This window comes from Symphalangus syndactylus, chromosome 9 (assembly GCF_028878055.3).
Source record: "Symphalangus syndactylus isolate Jambi chromosome 9, NHGRI_mSymSyn1-v2.1_pri, whole genome shotgun sequence".
Classification (NCBI taxonomy): Eukaryota; Metazoa; Chordata; class Mammalia; order Primates; family Hylobatidae; genus Symphalangus; species Symphalangus syndactylus.
In genome coordinates this window covers 49,511,330-49,531,837 of record NC_072431.2, presented here as the reverse complement: position 1 = coordinate 49,531,837, position 20,508 = coordinate 49,511,330, and the positions used below count along the sequence as shown (strand labels likewise).

The 20,508-nt window shown below is 41.2% G+C and overlaps 1 protein-coding gene across 10 annotated transcripts in view; it reads right to left on the bottom strand.

Annotated features, from left to right (window-relative positions):
- CACNB4 (calcium voltage-gated channel auxiliary subunit beta 4) overlaps window positions 1-20,508 on the bottom strand; it is a 281,740-nt gene that overhangs the window by 135,244 nt on the left and 125,988 nt on the right. The window contains exons 1-2 of one of the 10 annotated variants that reach the window (XM_055292123.2): window positions 6,809-9,017; window positions 5,994-6,086 (exon numbers count right to left, since the gene is read on the bottom strand). The exons of 4 other annotated variants lie outside the window; for them this stretch is intronic. In XM_055292123.2, the coding sequence (XP_055148098.1) occupies window positions 5,994-6,086; window positions 6,809-6,814 (99 nt within the window). In that variant the 5' untranslated portion in view covers window positions 6,815-9,017. Of the gene's footprint in view, window positions 1-5,993; window positions 6,087-6,808; window positions 10,124-20,508 lie in introns of those variants that run through there. 5 more of the 10 variants (XM_063646027.1, XM_055292128.2, XM_055292126.2 and 2 more) reach the window with 5 other exon arrangements.

The window sequence follows — 20,508 nt, the reverse complement described above, 5'->3', positions numbered from 1 at the left end:
GGGAGGAAAAGTGTGCTTTTGGATCAATAAAGCACAAAATATGACTTTAGGGATTTTTACAATACAGAAAAATACTGCCATCGGCACTCTAGGAATATGCATTATGTTTTACGTACCAAATTTTTTGGGCTTTAGTTAACTAAATATGAAATGTGACTATCATGTGGTCTTTTCTTTTTGAAATCTAATGTCTACCCAGCCTTCCTTGATCTGTGTGCTTTCATGCCTTACCCTGCTCTGCAATATCCTAGCACTTCACAAGCGGCCCTGTGCATCAAAATTAAATTTTCTGTGCTCCCCTACCTTATCAGCTTCACCTTGGTTCCATTCCTATATTCGAAGCGCTAACAACATCATCAAGTGAGATGATTTGAAAATTTGATAAATAGGCTCTTAATTCTATCACTTGGATCAATAGAACCATTGAATCAAGTAAACCCCAAGACATTAATCTCCAGGACATCATTTGAAATTAGATGATATTAAGCTATCAATAATAACTCTTTGGAAATAAGATAGGGAACTAATCTGTTTATGCACTAACCATTTGAGCATGACATTCGCCATAGTTTTCTAGCTTGACAAATACTTGCCTCCAACCCCTACTTCATGCAAACATTATTCAAAGGGATGTTTGAGAGATTGGGCTCAAGTCAGGACTGACTTTTTCTCTCTCATCTTTGCATCCTTTCACCTTATCATAGAGGGAACTTAACCAGTTGAGGCACAATTATTCCTTTTAAAAGTAATGAATGACTTTTAAAATTAATGACTGTCCCCTAGAATTGATTGTATTCCTGGAGTTTTTCAATTGATGAATTATTGGTTTCAGGACATCCCAAAGGATAATAATAATGAGCTGAAGAAAATTCTGTAAAGCAAGAAAACACTGAACAACAAATATTCTTGATGATTAGGCAGGATAATCACAAAACAATAATTTAAAATATTTTTATATCAATACCCTGGTAGTGTAGAGCTCAGATACCTTAGCCAAGAAGGAAAAATAATTTAAAGCAGAATTACCTTTCCTCAATCATTAGTAAGAGTTAGGAGAAATTTACTTCTCAGAAATCTTTTGCTTTTGATTTTTTTTTCTTAGAGATGAGATTCAAGCTCAAATCACTGTGGGCTGGAAGTGCACCGTGGGTATTGGCAAGCGAACGAGCAATAGACAAAGCATTCCTTTTGGCTTCTAGAATTAAAAGTCTTAAATAAAACATTTTCCTTTTCAAACATCTACTCTACTTAAAGATATGTACCACACATACCTGCTTCCTTCAAAGATTCTGAAAAGGCCAAACATCCAGACTCAGGGTCCGAACACCAATACCTTACTCAGTATGTACAAAACACTGTGGTAATTGATCATTTTAAAAAGCAAATGGCATATGGTGACATTTTTATCTTAACTGAAGAAACTGCTTATCAGCAAAAAGTACAAAATTTTGCATGTGAAGAAACCTTAGAAAATGATCTACTCAAACATCTTCATTTTATACGAGGGAAAAACTGAGGATTACAGAGTCAGAGATTAAGTTACTTGCCCACGGTCACCGTTAAGAAGTGGCAAAGACCAAGATTTCCAACTCCCAGCGTTCTTTCTTTCTTTTTTCTTTTATTTATTTTTTAAGATGGAGTTTTGCTTTTGTCGCCCAGGCTGGAGTGTAATGGCGTGATCTTGGCTCACTGCAACCTCTGCCTCCCGGGGTTCAAGTGATTCTCCTGCCTCAGCCTCCCGGGTACCTGGGATTGCAGGCACGCACCACCACGCCCAACTAATTTTTATATTTTTAGTAGAGATGGGGTTTCACCATCTTGGCCAGGCTGGTCTCGAACTCCTGACCTCATGATCCACCCACCTCAGCCTCCCAAAGTGCTGGGATTACAGGTGTGAGCCACTGCGCCCGGCCTCCCAGCATTCTTTCAATTACACTTTACCACCTGCTTTTCTAAAACAAAATACAATGAACTAATCATAAGGCCTTTGGGGATTACTGAATTCTTTTACCTGTCAACCACTATAAGATTGTTGGAAATCACGGTCCAAAACCATGCAAGGGCTCTGAAAATAAACCAAAAAACTTGGTGATACTATCAGAACCTATAGAGGAAGGAGCATATTTAGTTACTGAAACTTTAAGTATATTCATTATATGTATAACAATAATATGTATCTGATTTTAAGGGCTTTATACACATTAACTAACTTAATCTTCAAAACCACCCAAAAGGCAAGTTCTATTATTATTGACAGGGATGAGGAAACCAAGGCACAGAAAGTTTAAGAAATATGCCCATGGCCACGAAGTAGGAAAGGGAAAGTCAGGATTCAATCCCTGGCAATATGGCGCTGTCTCCACAATTTTTTTTTTTTTTTTTTTTTTTTTTTTGAGACAGGGTCTCATTCTGTCACCAAGCCTGAAGTGCAGTGGCATGATCACGCCTCACTGAAGCCTCAACCTCCTGGGCTCAAGCGATCCTCCTGCCTCAGCTTCCTGAGTAGCTAGGACTACAGGTACACGCCACCATGCCCCACTAATTTCTTTTATTTTTATTTTTTTGTAAAGGTGGGGTTTTGCCATATTGCCCAGACTGGTCTCAAGCTCCTGAGCTCAAGCAATCTGCCCATCTGTGCCTCCTAAAGTGCTGAGATTACAGATGTGAGCCACCGCGCCTGGTCTGTCTCCACTTTTAATCATGACACTATTATACTAAAACATTTTTTCATAATACAAAGTACAAAAAGTAAACCAGAAATTTTCCCGGCTGATAGATATGCCCAATAGAAGGCCAAATTTTTTAAGTTTTATGGAGATTTAAAAAGATCTAGAAACAATTTCAACTACAACCTTATCACTCACCAAACTTTTCAACAAAGCGGCCAATAGAGTAATAACATTGAAGGTCAGAATCTTTTTCCTATATGATGCTCAGGCTAAAAAGAAAAGAGAGATTAAGGAATAACAGGCATAAGAAAGTCAAAATAAGAGAACTTTTTTTTTTTTTTTCCACAAACTACACAGACAAGCTCCTGAGTAATTGACAGTTGCCAATATCCGTGTCCGAGTGGATCCCTTGGATCAACTCCTCTGAATGAAAAGGCTAAAAGCAAATTCAAAACATCCTGTTTTAAATATAAGACTTTTCAATATTTCTCATGACAGACACAAAAGAAAAAAAAGGACACAGGAAGTACTGATAATGTGGCACCATTTAAAAAGAGAGGAAAATATTTATAACTAAAACTATACAGTTGTGTTATAAAAGAATATAAAATGTAGAGCAAGAGCAAGTATTGGTCTATTTAGATCTCAAAAATTGTCACGTGAGCTATCTGGGCTACCTTCTTTTGGCATACCAATACGTGCTGTAAAAATAGCCACACAGTTTTGTCTTAGACTCACGCCCTTCAAAGTCTTAAAAAGCTCAAAGTTGTCATTATTTTATATGAACTGTAAGCTCCCTTAGGTTTTACACACTAAGTTGTTCTGAGGACGGGGTGCTAGCTTTACACAGCAGTGCCCCAGCCTCCTGTGAGAACTCAGGGATCCACCCAATGAATGTATTTTTTCTAGCGTGGCAGGTTACAGCTGTTGCTGCTTTCACAGCTGCCAGAGCCTGATGCAAACACATGAAAGGCCCCTAAATCAGCCGATGTAGATGAGAACACAGAGCCTGTATCTATAGCGCTTCCTTGGTACAATTTTTAACTTAACATCATGGATATCTGAGTTCACGGCTTCATGATTATTTTAAAGGACTAGTGGGAGAGGGAAGAGAAGAGAATGAACAATGATAACCAGTCCAGTTATATCCTCTTGTCCTCCTTAGGTGGCCTTGTTCACCTGGGTAAGAGATAGTAAAGGGGAGATAGTGACCAGAATGGGAGAACTGTTGACATAGAAATAAGGTCCAAGCTGAACCCCATAGAAAGAGAAGAGCTAAGGCAATGGGAAGCCTCCCCACCTTCACCCTAAAATAATGGTTTTTCACGGTTATTGCTGACCCTTATACAGAATGTCTTGCACCACAGAATAATGGAATGTCCATTGAGTACATACAAAGGGAGTCACAGGGCCATATTCTAAAATCCTGGATTGACTCATCATAATCTAATAATAATAATAACAGCAGCAGAAAAGGAGACACGGAAGTACCTGGCGAGGATTGATTCGAATTCTTGCCTCTGTGACTCAAAAATAGAAAATTAACAAGAAAGCAGCAAGATTGACAAGCTGGAACAGCAAATTCATGGGATCTGATCGATTCAAGGAATTTCTCTCTTTGGCTCCATGCCAATTATATCTAGAAATAATTTCAGTCTATATTTTAGAAAACCATCATTGCTGTTGAAGAGAAAGCCCTGTTTGTCATTTACTTAACACACCCTAGCCAAACACCAACATAGCTCAGCTGAGTAAAACAACTTGATTTTTCTCAGTCAAATTCCTTACACAAACCAGGAGCAACATTTGGTTTTCTTCTGTGGTCAGAGATGCCAACATCCAGTCCTTGGATTCTCTTACAGATCAGTCCTCATTCTCTATAAATAGGCCAGAAAGACTTTTTGACTCCAGAAGAGATGCTCTGATCCACCAAACCACAGAGACCTCTGGCCTTCTTGTTTCCAAAAGAAATCTAATCCTTAAATCTCTGAAGTGTCTTCTGAAGGCCCCTAAACATATAAATCCTTCTGTCTGAAGTTTATCCGCCTCCCTAGCAAGCACAAGGATATGTCTTCATATTTAAAATAACTTTACTATATCTTTGAAAGGAGCAATCCTTTATTCTCTTGTGGCTGCTTTGCCTTTCAACTCTCTTGGGTATCTTTGTTCACATCAAAAGCAGCTAATTTTCCGTCTCCAAAAGCTCCACAGTAGAAATCTCCCACTTAGCATTAACCATCAATTAGCAATGCGTGGAACATATCTGTATACGAATGTAGGTGAAGGTACGAGGGTGAACAGTACGCATGCATGCAGAGGTGCACAGACATTGAGACAAACATACATAGTTCCACAGCTTATAGAAAATAAATAGTTTAACACAAAGCTATTCTTATAATAATGTGTACGTACATGTAAATTTAAATATGTGCTTTTATATATACACTCAGATATTGTTATACATACATATTAAGTTTGTAAAATTTACCTTTGCTGTAACTTTTACATACACAAAATTTCTAACAGTATTAATCAATATATTATGATTCCTTTCTATGACTGAAAACACTTAAAGACTAAATTTTCCTCTCTGGAAATTGCCCTGAATGATGATCTGATCATCTTCTTCACAGGAAAAGGTCAGGTCTCTCTTTGTAAATGCTTTAGAATTTAAGCATTTGGAAATGGAAGCAATTGTGTCAGAGAAATGAACTATTAATCCTATGTGCAACTAACCCCGGCATCACTTTACAATATATCCTAAGAATCTGTATTTCAAGCTACTCACAATTCCAGAAGGTCCATGTAGGAGCTTTAAATTTTGCAAAGCGTCCCTGTGCAGGCCAGTTCTAGTCCTAGGATGCTCAACATTTACTCAAGTGAGAACAACATTTAACAGAATAGGATGCAACACACAGTAGCAGGTTGAGACTGACCTATTTACATATATGTGGATTGATCATCTGAAAGGGTGTGTAGCAATATATTAACAGTGACTATTTCTGGGTGGTAGGTTTTTGGTAACTTTCTCTGCCGCATCCATGGATCCCCATAAGAACATCCCTTGGTTTGTGTAATAAACCTGATGAATGAAAAAATAAATCTATTTCCAGAATAATTCCACAAACATCAAAATACACAATGAATCCATTTATGAAATAGGTGTACACACTAAAGAGCAGGTCTAATGAAATCTACTGCAAATCAGATGAAAACACATAGTATAGTGTACATGGGGGGGCTCAGTCCATGAAAAAATCTTGGCCACTAGAACTTGTATTAACATACAGTGGGGACAGTGAAGGTAGAATAGGCAGCTCTTACATAGCAGCTAATGTAGGAAGAGTTGATGTGCATGATCCACTGGAACCAGCCTGGGCTAGGTATGGGTTCATCTGGAAGCACACACTCCATCATCTATGTCAAGGTAATACAAGAAGTAAGGTGATGTTCTGTGTGAAATCTCCTATTCGGAAGCAGGGCCCTGCTGTGGGGCACTGAATGATCTTTTGCACTTCCTTGTAATCCAGATTCTTAACTACCCTCCTGGACACCAAAGCAGAAGTTAATGGACTTGCCCAAAAAGGCTCCACAGGACTCAAGAATCTAAAATGCCTGACTCAAGTGTGTTTCGGCATGTTTCTTTTTCCTCTCTCTTCATATATAGAGTATGTGAAACATGGAGGTTACAAACTAAAATCTAGGGCACTGGGAGCATAACATCTACTTTTGGACCAAACTCTTAAGAAAGGCCTTGCATCACAGTACCAACATCTCTCTCCTACTGTGGGGATGTGAGGTGCTAACAGTGTATAATAATGTTTTATTCTTATTCGGAATAAAATAGTCCCTAGGCAAGATGATCTTATTACAAGCTTACTGTGTGAAAACATTGAAAAGAATCACTTATCACAGGTTAACCCCCACACACCCCACAAAGACATTTTCAACGGCACAGAGCGGTAGGACATATGCGGATGGTTCCCCAACCCCCACCCCCAACCGAAGTGCCGTACTCAGCTTTTAGTGCCTGCATATTCTCGGACTGCAGCTGGCCATCTGAGAAAAGCCTTTCCACGCCTATCCACCAGACCTGTTCCGAGAACTCTGCTTCCATCTGGACAACCCCCCACACTTACAGCCATAAATGCATTGGCACTGAGAAAGACTGCTGAGGAGGTGGCACTCCAGGTGTGGCTTTATGTGTCACTTCACCAGGTCAGCTATTTAGGCCTAGTCTTCTCCATTGGCTTGAAGCTCTGTTCACACCATCTTGGGTAACACATCACATTATTCTTCCTTACAAAAACAAATAAACTCAAATGAGCATTCAGAGTCAGTTCACTCCTCCGAACATCTCTGTCTTCCCCTCTGATTTATGTGACTCGGTTTCAATCCCGCCCACCTGAAAGCCTCCCATACTCTCGACTGAGGATTGGCCAGATGCCCAACTCCACTCCTCACGTTTCCCACCTTCCTCACCTCCACGGATGTGCACAGCCCGGAGGATCTCAGCCTGCTGGCCACCACTGAGTCACCAGGAGTACAGCACTGCAGTACCTAGCACTACCCGCCATCAACTACCGCCACCGAGTCAAGTCACTGCACTCTTCACTTCCCATCTTACAGAAAAACTCAGCTGTCCTGTGACACTGGACCCAAAGGCAAAAAAAAAAAAAAAAAAAAGTTTTCACACTTATAATGGCTCCCCTCTGAACCAGTGCATCTGAAATGTATACAGTTCTGGAGAACAAGGAGCTGGATTTATTAGTTCCTAGCCAACTCTTCACAGCAGCCAGTTTCTACAGGCATTTCTAAAATGACTCCAGTCCACTTCGGTGCAATTCACTGCCTGCCCAAGTTTAAAATCAGTGGCCGAAAATAAAACTTACAATTCACAAGGCATCATAGGTTTCATAACTGAGTGAGCAGAGAAGGGGTAGAAGAAGCGATCAGGCCTTCTAAAGAACCCAGCCCGGGAAGCTGGCTTACTGAACTCCTATAATTGCCTTTGCCATTCCCCCACCCCACCTGCAAGTGTGGACCTTCTTGATTTCAGCCACCAATGTTTTAGACTACAGTCCCTTGCAATACACTGACAGTCTGATCATTTATGAGCACGTTGGGCAACATGCAGAGAGACTTTGCGGAAACAGAGTTAGAGTTAGAGCAAACACACAGACAGGAAGGAAAAATGGAATGCCTTCACAGAACTGAGGATTTCTATCTTTCATGGATAGCACATCATTAGACATTTACATCTGCATTGACGTACACCATAGGGGTTTTTTTTGTTGTTGTTATAACCTGTTTATTTGGTGGTTTAGCCAGAGAATCTTATATAACACACTCCTGTTTCAAATGTAGCAACATGTATGGCACTGCACTCACATAAAATTCAGACTCCCCACAGCACTTCCCATTAACCACCCCCAACCATTCTACCTTGTGAGGTTTCTGTGTATTGATGAAGAAAATAGGAACTACCACCAGCAAGAGTCAAAAGAAAGATTTAATCATCAGCTTTACCTTATATTCAAAAGCTAGCATTCTGTGGTATGATTTCAGGGATTTCAGGAAATTATTTCATCCTGATTTTAACAGATTGCATGAGCCTGACCTAGGGGGGAGAAGGAGTCCAGTTCTCTAACCCAAAACACACGTGAGTCTACTTCGCTCTTCCAAGGTAGAGTATAGGAACACTGCCCACTGCCTCTGCACTGGGGTGCTGTATGGCCACAAGCCTAGCATCTGATTTCTTTAACAAAGAAGCAGTAGATTTGCACTGCTTGTTTGGCCAGAAAGCACATAATAATACAGCTATAGCTTAGGAACTTCCATTCATGCTAGTTCAACAAACAATGTGTATTATATAATGAATGAGGCTTTTCTATGAACCCTGCTTGTGGAAAACATAGGCACTTTCTGCATAGTTTAAACCAGTCTGCAAGGAGCAGTTACCCCTGGTGAGATCAAACGTGGACACGATAACGTATAAATTCAAACAGCCTACACTCTTAGATGCTTTGCCATCACCCTCATTTCTTTTTTGCTTGACAATAAATAATTTCAGTTACCTATAAACTACACGGAGAACATTTACACAGCAGCCAGCAAGCCCCAGAATGATATTAGCTTTCTGCTCCATGTTCCCTGCGTTGCCTAAGAAATAAGAAGGGGGGTGGGGGGGAGGTGGAGGGGATAGTGGGAGGAGGAAGAGGAGGGGAGAGGGAATTAGCTATCTATGAAAATACTTACAGCCTCCGAGTCTTCAATTCCATGCAGGTACAAATTGTCATACATGGAGGTCTGATAATCCAGAGCACCTCTTTCAAGGTAAAAACAAAATTGCTGCAGAAACCACAGCCAGAGCTTAAAGAGAAAAGGCCTGTTTGGGAGAACTGCGCCTGCCTTATCAATTCCTGTGGATTTACCAGGCAAGATGCTATTCATTCACATCCCACAGGGTGAGGTTATCCCCAGAGGCAGTCCAGACCTGGCATTTTATCTGCCTTCCCAATACAGAGCACAAAAAGCAAAACCCTTCCTCAACCACAGACTGGTGACTGAGCTAGGAAAGCGGCCTCTGATTGGCTCGGCTTCCCTGCTTCAGTCAGCTGAAGAGCGTTCCCTCAGAGAGTGGAGGGCGCCTCGGAGCATCCTACCCAGCAAAGAGCTGCTTCCTGTTTCGCCTGTATTGTTAGTTCTACAATAAACACTTATCAATATCCAAAAGGCTGCGTGAAATGTTTGAAAAGGCAAACTATTGAATACTCCAAACACAACTGCTCATCTTCTTAATTAAATTCACAATTGGAGAAGGGAGCAAAGGAAAGATTTTATTTTCAGAGAATATCATGTAAAGACAGGTAAACAGATACTAATCTCATCCAACATCTGTACTTAACAGATGTGTTTAAGTCAAAAGGGCAATGAGTCATAAAAAAAATCTTTACACTCAAGGTGAAGAAAAAAATGACTAGAATAAACAGATGGTAAGATTTCTTGTGGGAATTTCTACAGTAAAAGTTTTCAATATTCTCATTGAAGTCTCTCTGCCTCACTGGCAAGAAAAGAGCTCTGTGTCCCAACTGGTGAAGTTTGAAAAGGAAGCCAAAAACCTCTCAACTTTTAGATGCGAAATGTTTAATGCTCTTTAGTTGAATGTTTTTAAATCAACTTTAAGTAACAGCCAATGTCTTCACATAAATTCTTCATCCCCTTCCCATGCATAAATCTTTAATAATCCTGAAGTGGCATTGGTCTTTTCCCCAAAACCCAAATAAAAACATCAGACTCCCTCCACCTGCTGCTGCCACACCACAACTCAGGTTGACCTAGGAGAGGTCCCACATTGCAGCAGCCTGGGATGGAGTTTCTCTAGGTACTTAGAACTTTCTAGTCAACCAAAAAAAAAAAAAAGCTGCAGCTTTGAAACAGGAGAGCTTTATGGCCCACTCTAAAAGAAGCCAGCTAAATTCAGGAGGACAAAGAAGCTGGTGAGGAGCACAGAACATATTTTAGAGAAGCTGCGTGACTGACTGGGTAAGTAATGACCCAGAAACTCAGAGGCTCTAAGTCCCCTGTAACAGCTTTGCCACTAATTGGTCAGATGACTCTGGACCAGTCAGTCACCACCTCGATGGGCTCTGGTTTCTTCACCCGCCAAAATGAGGTAAGAAATAACTTAGGGAAAGAACTCTGCAAATCTAAAGTGCAACATAAACACTTACTATTGAGAAGCTGCTTTGTCAGCCGGAAGGCATTGGCTGCAGTTCATGGGAGCTCAGCACAGGAGTAACTGGTTGGCCCTGGACCTAGGAAAGGAGGCCTGTCCTTCCAGTCAGTATCTCTGAAAAGCGTAACTCTTAAAGGAACAAACCTGAGTCAAAATAATAAACAACACAAGGGCTACAACAGCTGAGCAGAGCATAGTTCTTCCAGGACTGTGCTGACCCGTTCACGTCTTTCAATCACAGTTGCACATCTTGGGAGCGGCATCAATACCTAGTCCACTGTCAAATGTAAATGATAGCAAGAAGACATTGCTGTCCTTCAGAATCCTAAAATGGTAGGGTTTGAACAGATTGTCACCTCTGAGGTTGTGCCCCCATGGAGGGAGGACAGCAGCAGGGGATGAATGCAGTCAATGGGATTCCATAGAGAGAAACCCAGGCCTGGCTCTACCTGTCGACAAGGATGCATGTTGGAGAAAATCCCTGGCCAGGTGGAACCTCGGTTCCCTCCCCCATACACCAAGAGGACAGGATCAAAGGGCTGCTGTGCTCAAATTCATGTGTCAGACTCTTATTTTAATTATTAACTCTCTAATTACAGCCATACGGTATTTCAGTCAGAATCAACAGAAAACTGAGACAAGAGGGTCTTTTTTTCTCTTAAATTCTCCAGATCATTTCCCAACTTTACCACCTCAATTGCAAGTATAGATATTCCCTGGTTGTGTTAAAATGGACATCTAAATTAAGGGGAGAAGACAGAGGCAGCCTACTTTCACAATTCACCAAGATGAGACAAATTGTTCCCAACTGGATAAACTGTACATAGCTCGGCTCTTCTGTGGATGGCTGCCGTGGAGCGCTCCCTATAGCCAATGTGAGGGCCTAAAGGAAGTTTTAAAGAGCAGGGGTACACTTTACGGTACCCTAATGCATGCAGTCAGCGAGTCTGACCGGGGCGGAATGTTAGCAGGGAGGCACTGGATCACATACAGCAGCCTGTGGTTGCTCCTGCACCCAACCCCTCTAACTAAGAATAGATGTGAAGCAGGGGCAGCCTGGCTCTACCTGCTTTCCAGGAAGTCAGGAACGTACTGGACTCAGAATCATAAACTGTAAGAGGTGGGAAAACACCAGGAGTCGCCTTATCTGGCCCTTTTAGTGCCTACAAAGGTTCAATTACTTTATTCAAAGCCATATGTTCTATACCGGAGTGTTCCTTCCCCCACTTCCTCCTTGATAGAGTTTTCAAGATGAGGGGCAGTAGGCGTGTTCCCAAGAGGAATTTGGTGAAATACAGAGAAGTCACTTTGTTGGGGAAATTCCTATTTTTCCCACGCCTTCCATTCTAAAAAATTATCCCATCAAAAGTCATTTTGTTCACCCACAGCTGATAACTAAAAATCAGATCACAGGTTCGGGAGTCTTCCCCTAGGGTCTGGATCTACACAGAATCAGCACCACACCTGTGAGTCACCTAAGAGTTTCAACCCAATACTCAGGCTGATCCCAGAGTTCCAGAGGAACCCCAGTGGGACACTCAGCTCTGAACCTCCCCAGAGGAACTCTAAGGAGTTCGTGAAAAGTGAGCTCAGAACTCTAGAAAGATCTTAGAACTGACTATCTCTGTCCCAAGATTCTCTAAACTGAGACCAGGCTGAGAAGTAGTGAGAGGTCCCTGGGAGCTTCCCAGGCCTGTTTCAGATCAGCTCCAGTCCCTGGCATTTAGTAAAAGGGTCTATGGATTCCAGCAAGTTCAAGTTCCTAGGGCCAAATTTCACACTTCACTGCAGCAGGTGGTGAAAAGCAACCAGGACACTGGCACCTTCTTGGTTTTGACTTTAATAGTTCTCCAGTTTAATGATAGTCAAGAAGATGAAAGAGAAACCACCCCATTTCTGGCCTACTTCTCCTACCTGAGGTTACAGTGAGAACAAGTTTGAAAACCTTGGGGCTCATCTTGTGCTGGTGCTTCCCAGGAACCCACCTACCTCTCATTACTGAGTAGCCTCCAAAACTACACAGCCTCAAGGAGGCTGCCTCTGATTCTGAGAATGCCTTGTTGAATGTGTTTCTGACTCAACTCTTTTCCAGTTATCTCTCATTATGATCAACAGTTCAAAGTCAAAAAAAGCCCTATGATTCTGTTTATAAATGCCACGTGATTCATGATGGGGAAAGTATCCTTGCAATTTGACAAATGCCTCCACTGAGCTAAATTCAGTGGAGGAAATGGCACGGCCCTCAACAAATTAGGACAGCTCTATTTTGTATCACAAGGAAACTTTACTTTCAGTTCTTTTTCATGGGCTTCGAACTTAGGGATATTAAGTTCCTTTTCCTTACCCAGTGCTAGGCTTTGTCATAGAGTGAACCCATGAAATTGACAGTAGAGTACAAAGGACAGGTATTTCTGTTTTCCACTTGTTTGGACAGAGAGAAGAAAGGGAGAAAAGCCAAAGTGAGAAGATTAGCTATGAGATTTAAACAGCATGATGAAGACAAACTGGTGCAGATTTAGAAGCAAAAAGGAATTCTAATTTTCCACCTGAATTTCTTGGGAATTTAACTTTTCAAAGCCAGTGTAGTATGTGTTCTATAGCAGAAGTGCAAGAACTCAGAGAAGAGACAAAGGAATAATGTTGGGACTCAGCCAAGGCTAGCCCTCCTGTTGGCTCCATGGGCTAGAACACAAGCCCAAGGTCTCTGTTCGCCAATTCAGCCTTGGGAATTATTTTGTTCTTTGTTTTTGTTTAAATTTTACTAAGTGACTATAGTGTGCTAGATGAATTTTCTCATCTTCTGCTCTGCAAGTAATAGTACTCCACTCCTTTGCCTCTACAAATCTGTGTGGCATTGCAAGAATGAATATCATACCCCTGTTTCCTCCCTGGAGCCCATCAGATAGGTGGTAGCAACAGGGCAGACAAAGGAATGAAAACAAAACAAACAAACAAAAAAACTACAGACAATAGATTCCACTTCTATTAGTCCTCTGCTGTAGTTCTCCGAGGCGGAACTCAGACCTTACCACCTAGGCAGGCATGTCCAGAGTCTCTCCAGGCCCCATGAAGACCATGGAGATAATAATTTTGAAATTAACGAGTTAAGATATGAAAGATACATAGGAGGCATCGTGGAAGAATCAGCCTTTTTAATTTTTTTAAGGGAAGTAGTATGGAATCAGGGCAGCCCACACTGCCCAGCTCCAAGGGCCCCTGCACCCCACGTGAATGGTCCTCCCTGTGATATGTAACAGGAATACCATGAAGTAAGGTGGTTATGAGCAGGGACCCTGGAGCCAGACTGCCCGCATATCCCAGCTGTGCCACTTCCCAGCAGGGTAACACAAGGCAAGCTACTCTACCTTCCTGTGCCTCCACTTCCTTACTTACAAAATGAGGATTCTATCAAGAAGATTGTGCGGATTAAAAGCCTTGGTCTAATAAAATGTTCAGATGGGTACCTGGCACCAACAGTGCTCCACAAGCAAGCACTGGGCTGCTGTGGTAATTCTCATCCTTTTCCGCCTGGGTTCTGGCCTGAAGCCCTGGTGCCCTTGCCTCTGGGGTGAGACTCCTAACCCTTGCCCCTGATGCCAGCCTGGTCCTCTCAATCCCACCTGAGTCTCAGGTCTCAGCTGCCAGAGCTGAGCCCAGCCTCCTGCCTCCTGCTGCCCTCCTACCTTCATGCCAGCTCCTGCCGGCAGCCTACCTGCTCTATCTGGCCAGGCTGACTGCTCCTCGTGCCAACGCTGTCGTGCTTGCCCAGACCTCCTCCACCTACTGACAGCACCCCCGTCCTCAGCCGCCCCACTGAACGCCGTGTCTTTCCTCTGTACCTGGGTGTACGCAGCGCTCTCCCACTGCCCTCCTCAATTGTCTGGCCTCTTGCTCCATCATCCCCACCAGCCACTCCTGGACCACCCCACCCTGTCACAAAACACTGCCCAGAAGACCGTCCTCATGAAAATCCTGTAACAAATGCTACTGCTGGTTCATGCCAAAGAGGCAAGAGAAGAGGAAGAACAGCAGAGAGAAACAAGCAGAGACAGGGATAAAGAGGCAGAGACAGAAAACCCTAGAGACGTGCAGAGGGAAAGTGAATATATGGACTGGCTCCCCTCCTCCCTGCCATTCTTGATGGCTTCAGGAAAAACAATACTTCATAATTCATAAGAGTGAGTGTAGGCAAGGTAAAAAAAATTCCCATGGCCTATTCAACTTGCCAGAAAATGACAGATCTCTCTCTGCAATTGACGTATTACTCAGAAAGCTCTCACTTTCTAAAATTTCAGTTTAAAAAAAAAAAAGAGCCAATCTCTTAGAAAATACATTCCATAATGTCACAATTTTCATGAATGCTACACAACTTTACTTTTCACTATTCTCCAAAATGAATCTAGGAGACTAGTTCAGCTGGTCACCTTCCTATTGCCTATATATCGTTTAGCTGATATTATTATCAGTGCTAATCTACCAATTACAACTTTGAATTGTTGACTGGTCCACGCTACTGGAGAGACTGGAATGTGAAGATCAACGAGAAATGACGGCATCTCCCTGGGGACAGACAGGGATGGTGTGGCAGCAACAGTGAAGATCCTGAAGACAGAAATTGAACCAAGAAGATGGTTGCAATCAAATCTCTCACATTTTGAGAAGCTCTGATGAGAGCCAGAGAGTAATTTGATTCCTTATCTGCAAAGCTTCAGCAGGAGTGGGAGGCAGGAAAGGGGGAAGGAAAGGAACAGTGTCACTCATGGAGCAGGGCAGAAATGAATCAGCCACCAACTTACTACTCAGCCTTGCGCAAACCACCTCCCTAAAAGGTGGGACTCCTTCAGTTCCATGATTCCAGATTTGCTATAAAGAGTAAACAAACTGTTTAACGTAAAATTAGTAAAACTTTATTTTCTATTTTGTTACTGCTTTTAGGTAACAATTTATGTTTTTGCCTCCCAGGAGTTTTTCTCTTTGATTTGATAACACGATTAATAATAAGCATCCATAAATGCTTGTTTAGCACCTAATATTTCCTCTAAACAAAAATCAGTCAGCTCCATTTCAAAATCTTTCAGTGGCTTCCCATCGAAAAACCCAAATCCTTAACAAGGTCTAGTGTGTAGTGTGGTCCCAACACTTCTCTTTTCACAGCCCTCATTTTGCACGCCTTTCCCCTTCACTCTCTCCAAGTTGGCCTTCTTGGACACATCACACCCCTTCCCACCACTGGGCTTTGTTGCTTCTGAGCCCTTTGCCTAGAACCCCACACCTCCTCTCAATCCACCCCCATTAGTTTGCATTAGTGCAATTGGTGAATTAATAGCTGTCTTTTAAATGTGAGTTCTGTGGGAAGACAGACCAGGATATCTTTTTACACACCATTATATCCCCACTGCCTAGCACATAGGCTTTCCACAAATACGTGAATAGTTAATGATGGCCCTGAGCTCCTTGGCTACCTTTGCACTTTGGTTGACAAAACAGTGCAGTGACTGGCAAAAGAGCTCACAAAGTGAAATATGGGTATTTTTAGAGCTAAGAAAACCCAGAACATGAGCATCCCTAAAGGGTCCTTACTAAACTGTCTTCATGTGCTGATTGGGACACAATGGTCCTGTTCAGATTCAGATTCTTACAAACCAAATAATCTAGGTGTGACATAGAGTTGTTTTAACAGAGTCTTTATTTCAAGGGAAACATCATTTACAATGCATTGATGGAGTTTTTGGTTTTGGTTCTTGGTTTTTTATTGTTGAAGACAAGAACCCATGATCTTTCACACTTCACCCTTTGCACAAGATGTCCCCTCTGTCAGGGAGGCCACCTTCACTCTGTCCCCTACCCCTGACTGCTTCTATTTGGTGAACTCATTCCTTCTTTAAGGTCAAATGTAAATGTCACTAACTTCTCCAACCCCCTCGGACATTAGCCAGTCCTTCTCCTATACTTCCATAACACTCTATCTCCCACACCTCTACCAGTGGGCGAATCACATAGTAGTGTAATTCTTTCATTACAAGATGAACAGCTCAAGAGCAAGAACCATGTCTTACTCAGCTTCACACCCCACATGCTTCATTCCATAGAAGATCCTCAACAAATATTGGTTACAGGAACTGAACAGCAAACATGAAAACAAAACACACACTGTGAGCCTTGATGTCGTTGCCTCCATCATAATGCATGCAGCCTAGTCTAGTAGATATTTGAGGTCTTAAAGTCAGTCAATGAGCCAAGGAATCTGTGAGGTCAATTTCAGAGCTGCTGCAGATTTAGAAAACAAATACAAAATGGAAACTGACGTCAGGAATTCAGATCTGAGCAGAACTCCTGTCGGTGGTAGGGGCTCTTCTTGGGTGGAATCTATGGGAAGAGGGGATATTGGTAGATAATGGATAGATGGTAGCAATAAGGTCCTGGGGTATTTTCCTCAGAACATATTTTTGGAGAAACACTTATTTACCTTCAAAAAAGTGTGCCAGAGCATGTATCCCTTAAAGGCTGGAACTATGTTTTACTCATCTTGTTGATATACCCCTCTTTGATACAGTGCCTATTACAACTTAAAAATAGTTAAAGTTTAATAACTACATTGCAAAAAGCCAACTAAGCTGGTATAATATAGATAATCTTCACAGTAGAGCATTCACTGAAGGAACCACATGTCTAAAGCACCAGGCACCAAGAGTGCTAGAACCTCAGCAACAGAGTAGAAAAATCTAGCTGACTCTAAAATACTGAGCTTAGAGTAGCGACACTCATTCTAAATCCCTCCTGCAAGCAGATCTAAAGCTTTTAAAGTACTGCTAGACATGGATAGAATTATCTCAAGCAATGGATTAGTCTTAGCCCTCAGGTCGCAAGCTTTCAGTTTCTGCAACATGGTGTCAGGTATGGAGAAAATGGAGGTTTGGGTGCACACTGCTGAACTTTGACCTCTCTTTTATTCTAGGTGGCAGAGATGACTAAAAGCTCCAGTATTCTTTCTCCATTTCCCCCATTTACTATTAAGCCATTCCACCTTCAATTTTAGCAAGCCTCTTCAACTAGAAACTATACCTCACAGCCTCCCTTGCAAGTAGATGTGACTGTGTTCTTGCCAATACAACAGGAGTGAAAGTCATGTGTCCAACCTTCACAATGCACCCTTAAAAAGATACTGACTGCCAGCCGGGCACAGTGGCTCACACCTGTAATCCCAGCATTTTGGGAAGCCAAGGCGGGCAGATCACGAGGTCACGAGATCGAGACCATCCTGGCTAACACAGTGAAACCCCATCTCTACTAAAAATACAAAAAAATTAGCTGGGCGTGGTGGCTGGCGCCTGTAGTCCCAGATACTCAGGAGGCTGAGGCAGGAGAATGGCCTGAACCCAGAGGCGGAGCTTGCAGTGAGCTGAGATTGCACCACTGCACTCCAGCCTGGACGACAGAGCGAGACTCCGTCTCAAAAAAAAAAAAAAAGATACTGACTGCCTTCCCATTCCTTTGGATATGGTGCTGATGAAACAACTTCCAGCGTACAGATGAGGACCTCACCTTAGGGAAGAAAAGTTAATAGGATAAGAAGCTTCTGCATTGTTAGATGAAAGAGAAAGCATTTCCATCTTATTTAGGCAACTTTATTTAGGGGTCTCTTGTTGCAGTGGCTCAACCTGACTAATTCCAGCTGCAAAAGTAAAAATATTGAGGTCAGTAGAATAGGAATAAAGACAACCAGAAAAATACATACAGAAGGTAAGAACTGGACTCAGAAAAAAAGACCTCACTAGGTTATATTGTTTCTTCTAATTCTCCTTTCATGAAATGCTGACAAGCCCAAGATGGTAGTCAGTGACTGCAAATCTCCACTTAAACCCATCATCCCCATTAAAAACAGAACAGTGCTATGCACATGTTAGCCTGTTTACTTTCTGAAACCAACGACTATGGGCCAAAACAAAATGTTTGTGAGCTAAAAACACATACACAGATAAATTGCCAATTTTACACAGCTTTTTCAAAGCCCAAATGAATTCAAAGAAAAATCTTCAACTCTACTGAGTTTTTGAGCTTAAGTAGATCATTACAAAGAGAAAAATATCCACCACCTTTTAGCCAAGTCCATAAGTAATTCCTCATGAAGATTTGGATTTTTGATATAATTTCTCTTAGTTCTCAGTCTGGTCATTTCCTTTGCAGTATTGGATGGAAAATTAGTTGGAGCACTAAGTCCAAAGCCTTTCCCCAAGAAGCACAAATGGAAACAAACTGAATTACCTGATCTAAATGCCAATTCTCAGAAGTGATTCTTGCATCAAATATTCAAGGAAAATAACATTCACCTACATAGAAAACAGTAAAAATTTGGAGCCAAATAATAAAAATAATGTACATTGGTACTGATAGAAAGTAGAGGAGAATGTAAAAAAAATCAAGGATCTCTTATATTTGTAGGTATGTCTCGTAAGTCCAAAAGTATAAAAAAGCCATAAACTTTGGTCACACACACACACACACACCCCACAGGGCTTTGCAAGTTATTTAGTAATGCATTTTTCTTCATAACAGAAAATGAACTCTCAAATTTTTAAGATAGATTGAAAAATTTAAAATAGCAAGATCCAAATAAATCTTTCACAGCCATGTATCTCACGGCACCCCTGTAGTCACTGGATTTCTGAACTTTGCGTGGGAGAGTAAGCTATAAATACTACCTGACCCTTTGGTCTTGTGTACCTCAGAAATCCATTCTCTTTTAAACTAAGGCAATAGTATCACAATTTTCAAAAACATCAGTTTAAAAAAAATTATTTCTAACAGCTCCTTTAAGTTACTCTTTTTTTTTTTTTTTTTCTTGTTATGTTTTTAATTAAATTTTTCTTTTTTTTTTTTTTTTATTATACTTTAGGGTTTTAGGGTACATGTGCACAATGTGCAGGTTTGTTACATATGTATCCATGTGCCATGTTGATTTCATTCTCAGTAAACTATCGTAAGTTACTCTTTTAATATCAAATTCGCTTTAAATAAATGTGCAATACCACAAGATAGTAAAGTAATAACTAGTCGGTCCAGAAGCTCTATCGAATCATAATGCTCCTCTAACCAGCTATTTAAACCTATGAATTGCTTGAACATGGAGCAATTGTTTTAACATGCTTTGGAAATGTTGACATGCAACGAAAGAAATACTAACAAACACAAATAGTCCATTCCAAAAACCCAGGAGAAATTCATAAATACATTGTTATGGCTCTTAGTAGGCTTTAGGAAAAGGGCTATTGTCAGTAAATGATCAGATTTACCTAACTTAATGAGAAATTATGAGCTTTTCTCAACCAGGTACCTTTAGAGCTTTCCATAAAGTATTGACTAAAAAAGACAACGTCAGACAGATGGTCTGTGAGCCTCAACTAATACAGGTTCACTTTTGAAGGAGATATCTTCTAGAATACTAACATATTAACCAAACAGCAACTTTGGGAATCATTATCCTATCCCCAACCAAGCCATCAACTTCTAAAAGTTTGGGGAGAAGAACAAAAGGCCTAGAAGAAGAAAGTCATTTCAGAACCAGTCGAGTCATCCATTTCCTTTCACATTCAGCCTTTGACGGTTGTGTTTACTTCATTTAACCATACACTCGATGAACATAAACAAATCATGAAGATCCAAAGGGTTAGGAAAGTTTCCTAACATCACACAACTCTGAAGACATAAAAGAAGAGAATGAAATATATCTTTCATTATATCCACCCTGCATCAACTTGCCTCCTGCCATCTCTACAACATACTTCTCATATTTCATATTTCAGCCACTCATTATACTTTCCTCAAAACACATGCTTATGATCCAGCTTCCTGTTTCTTCTTATGCTGGAAAACAACTTAAGCATTTTTCTGGTCTACTGAAATTTTTCCTCAAATCTCTTCCCTTCACAGATCGATTCCCCAATTTATGAGATCTTCCACAACCAGTTCTTCCATAAAATATTTGCCTTTAAAGCATTTCCCATGAGTGTATTTTTTTGCTGATTATAAAAGTAAAACATGTTTTTTAAAAAGTGGTATTGCAGAAAACTTGGAAAATTCAAAAGAGTACAAAGACAAGAACTA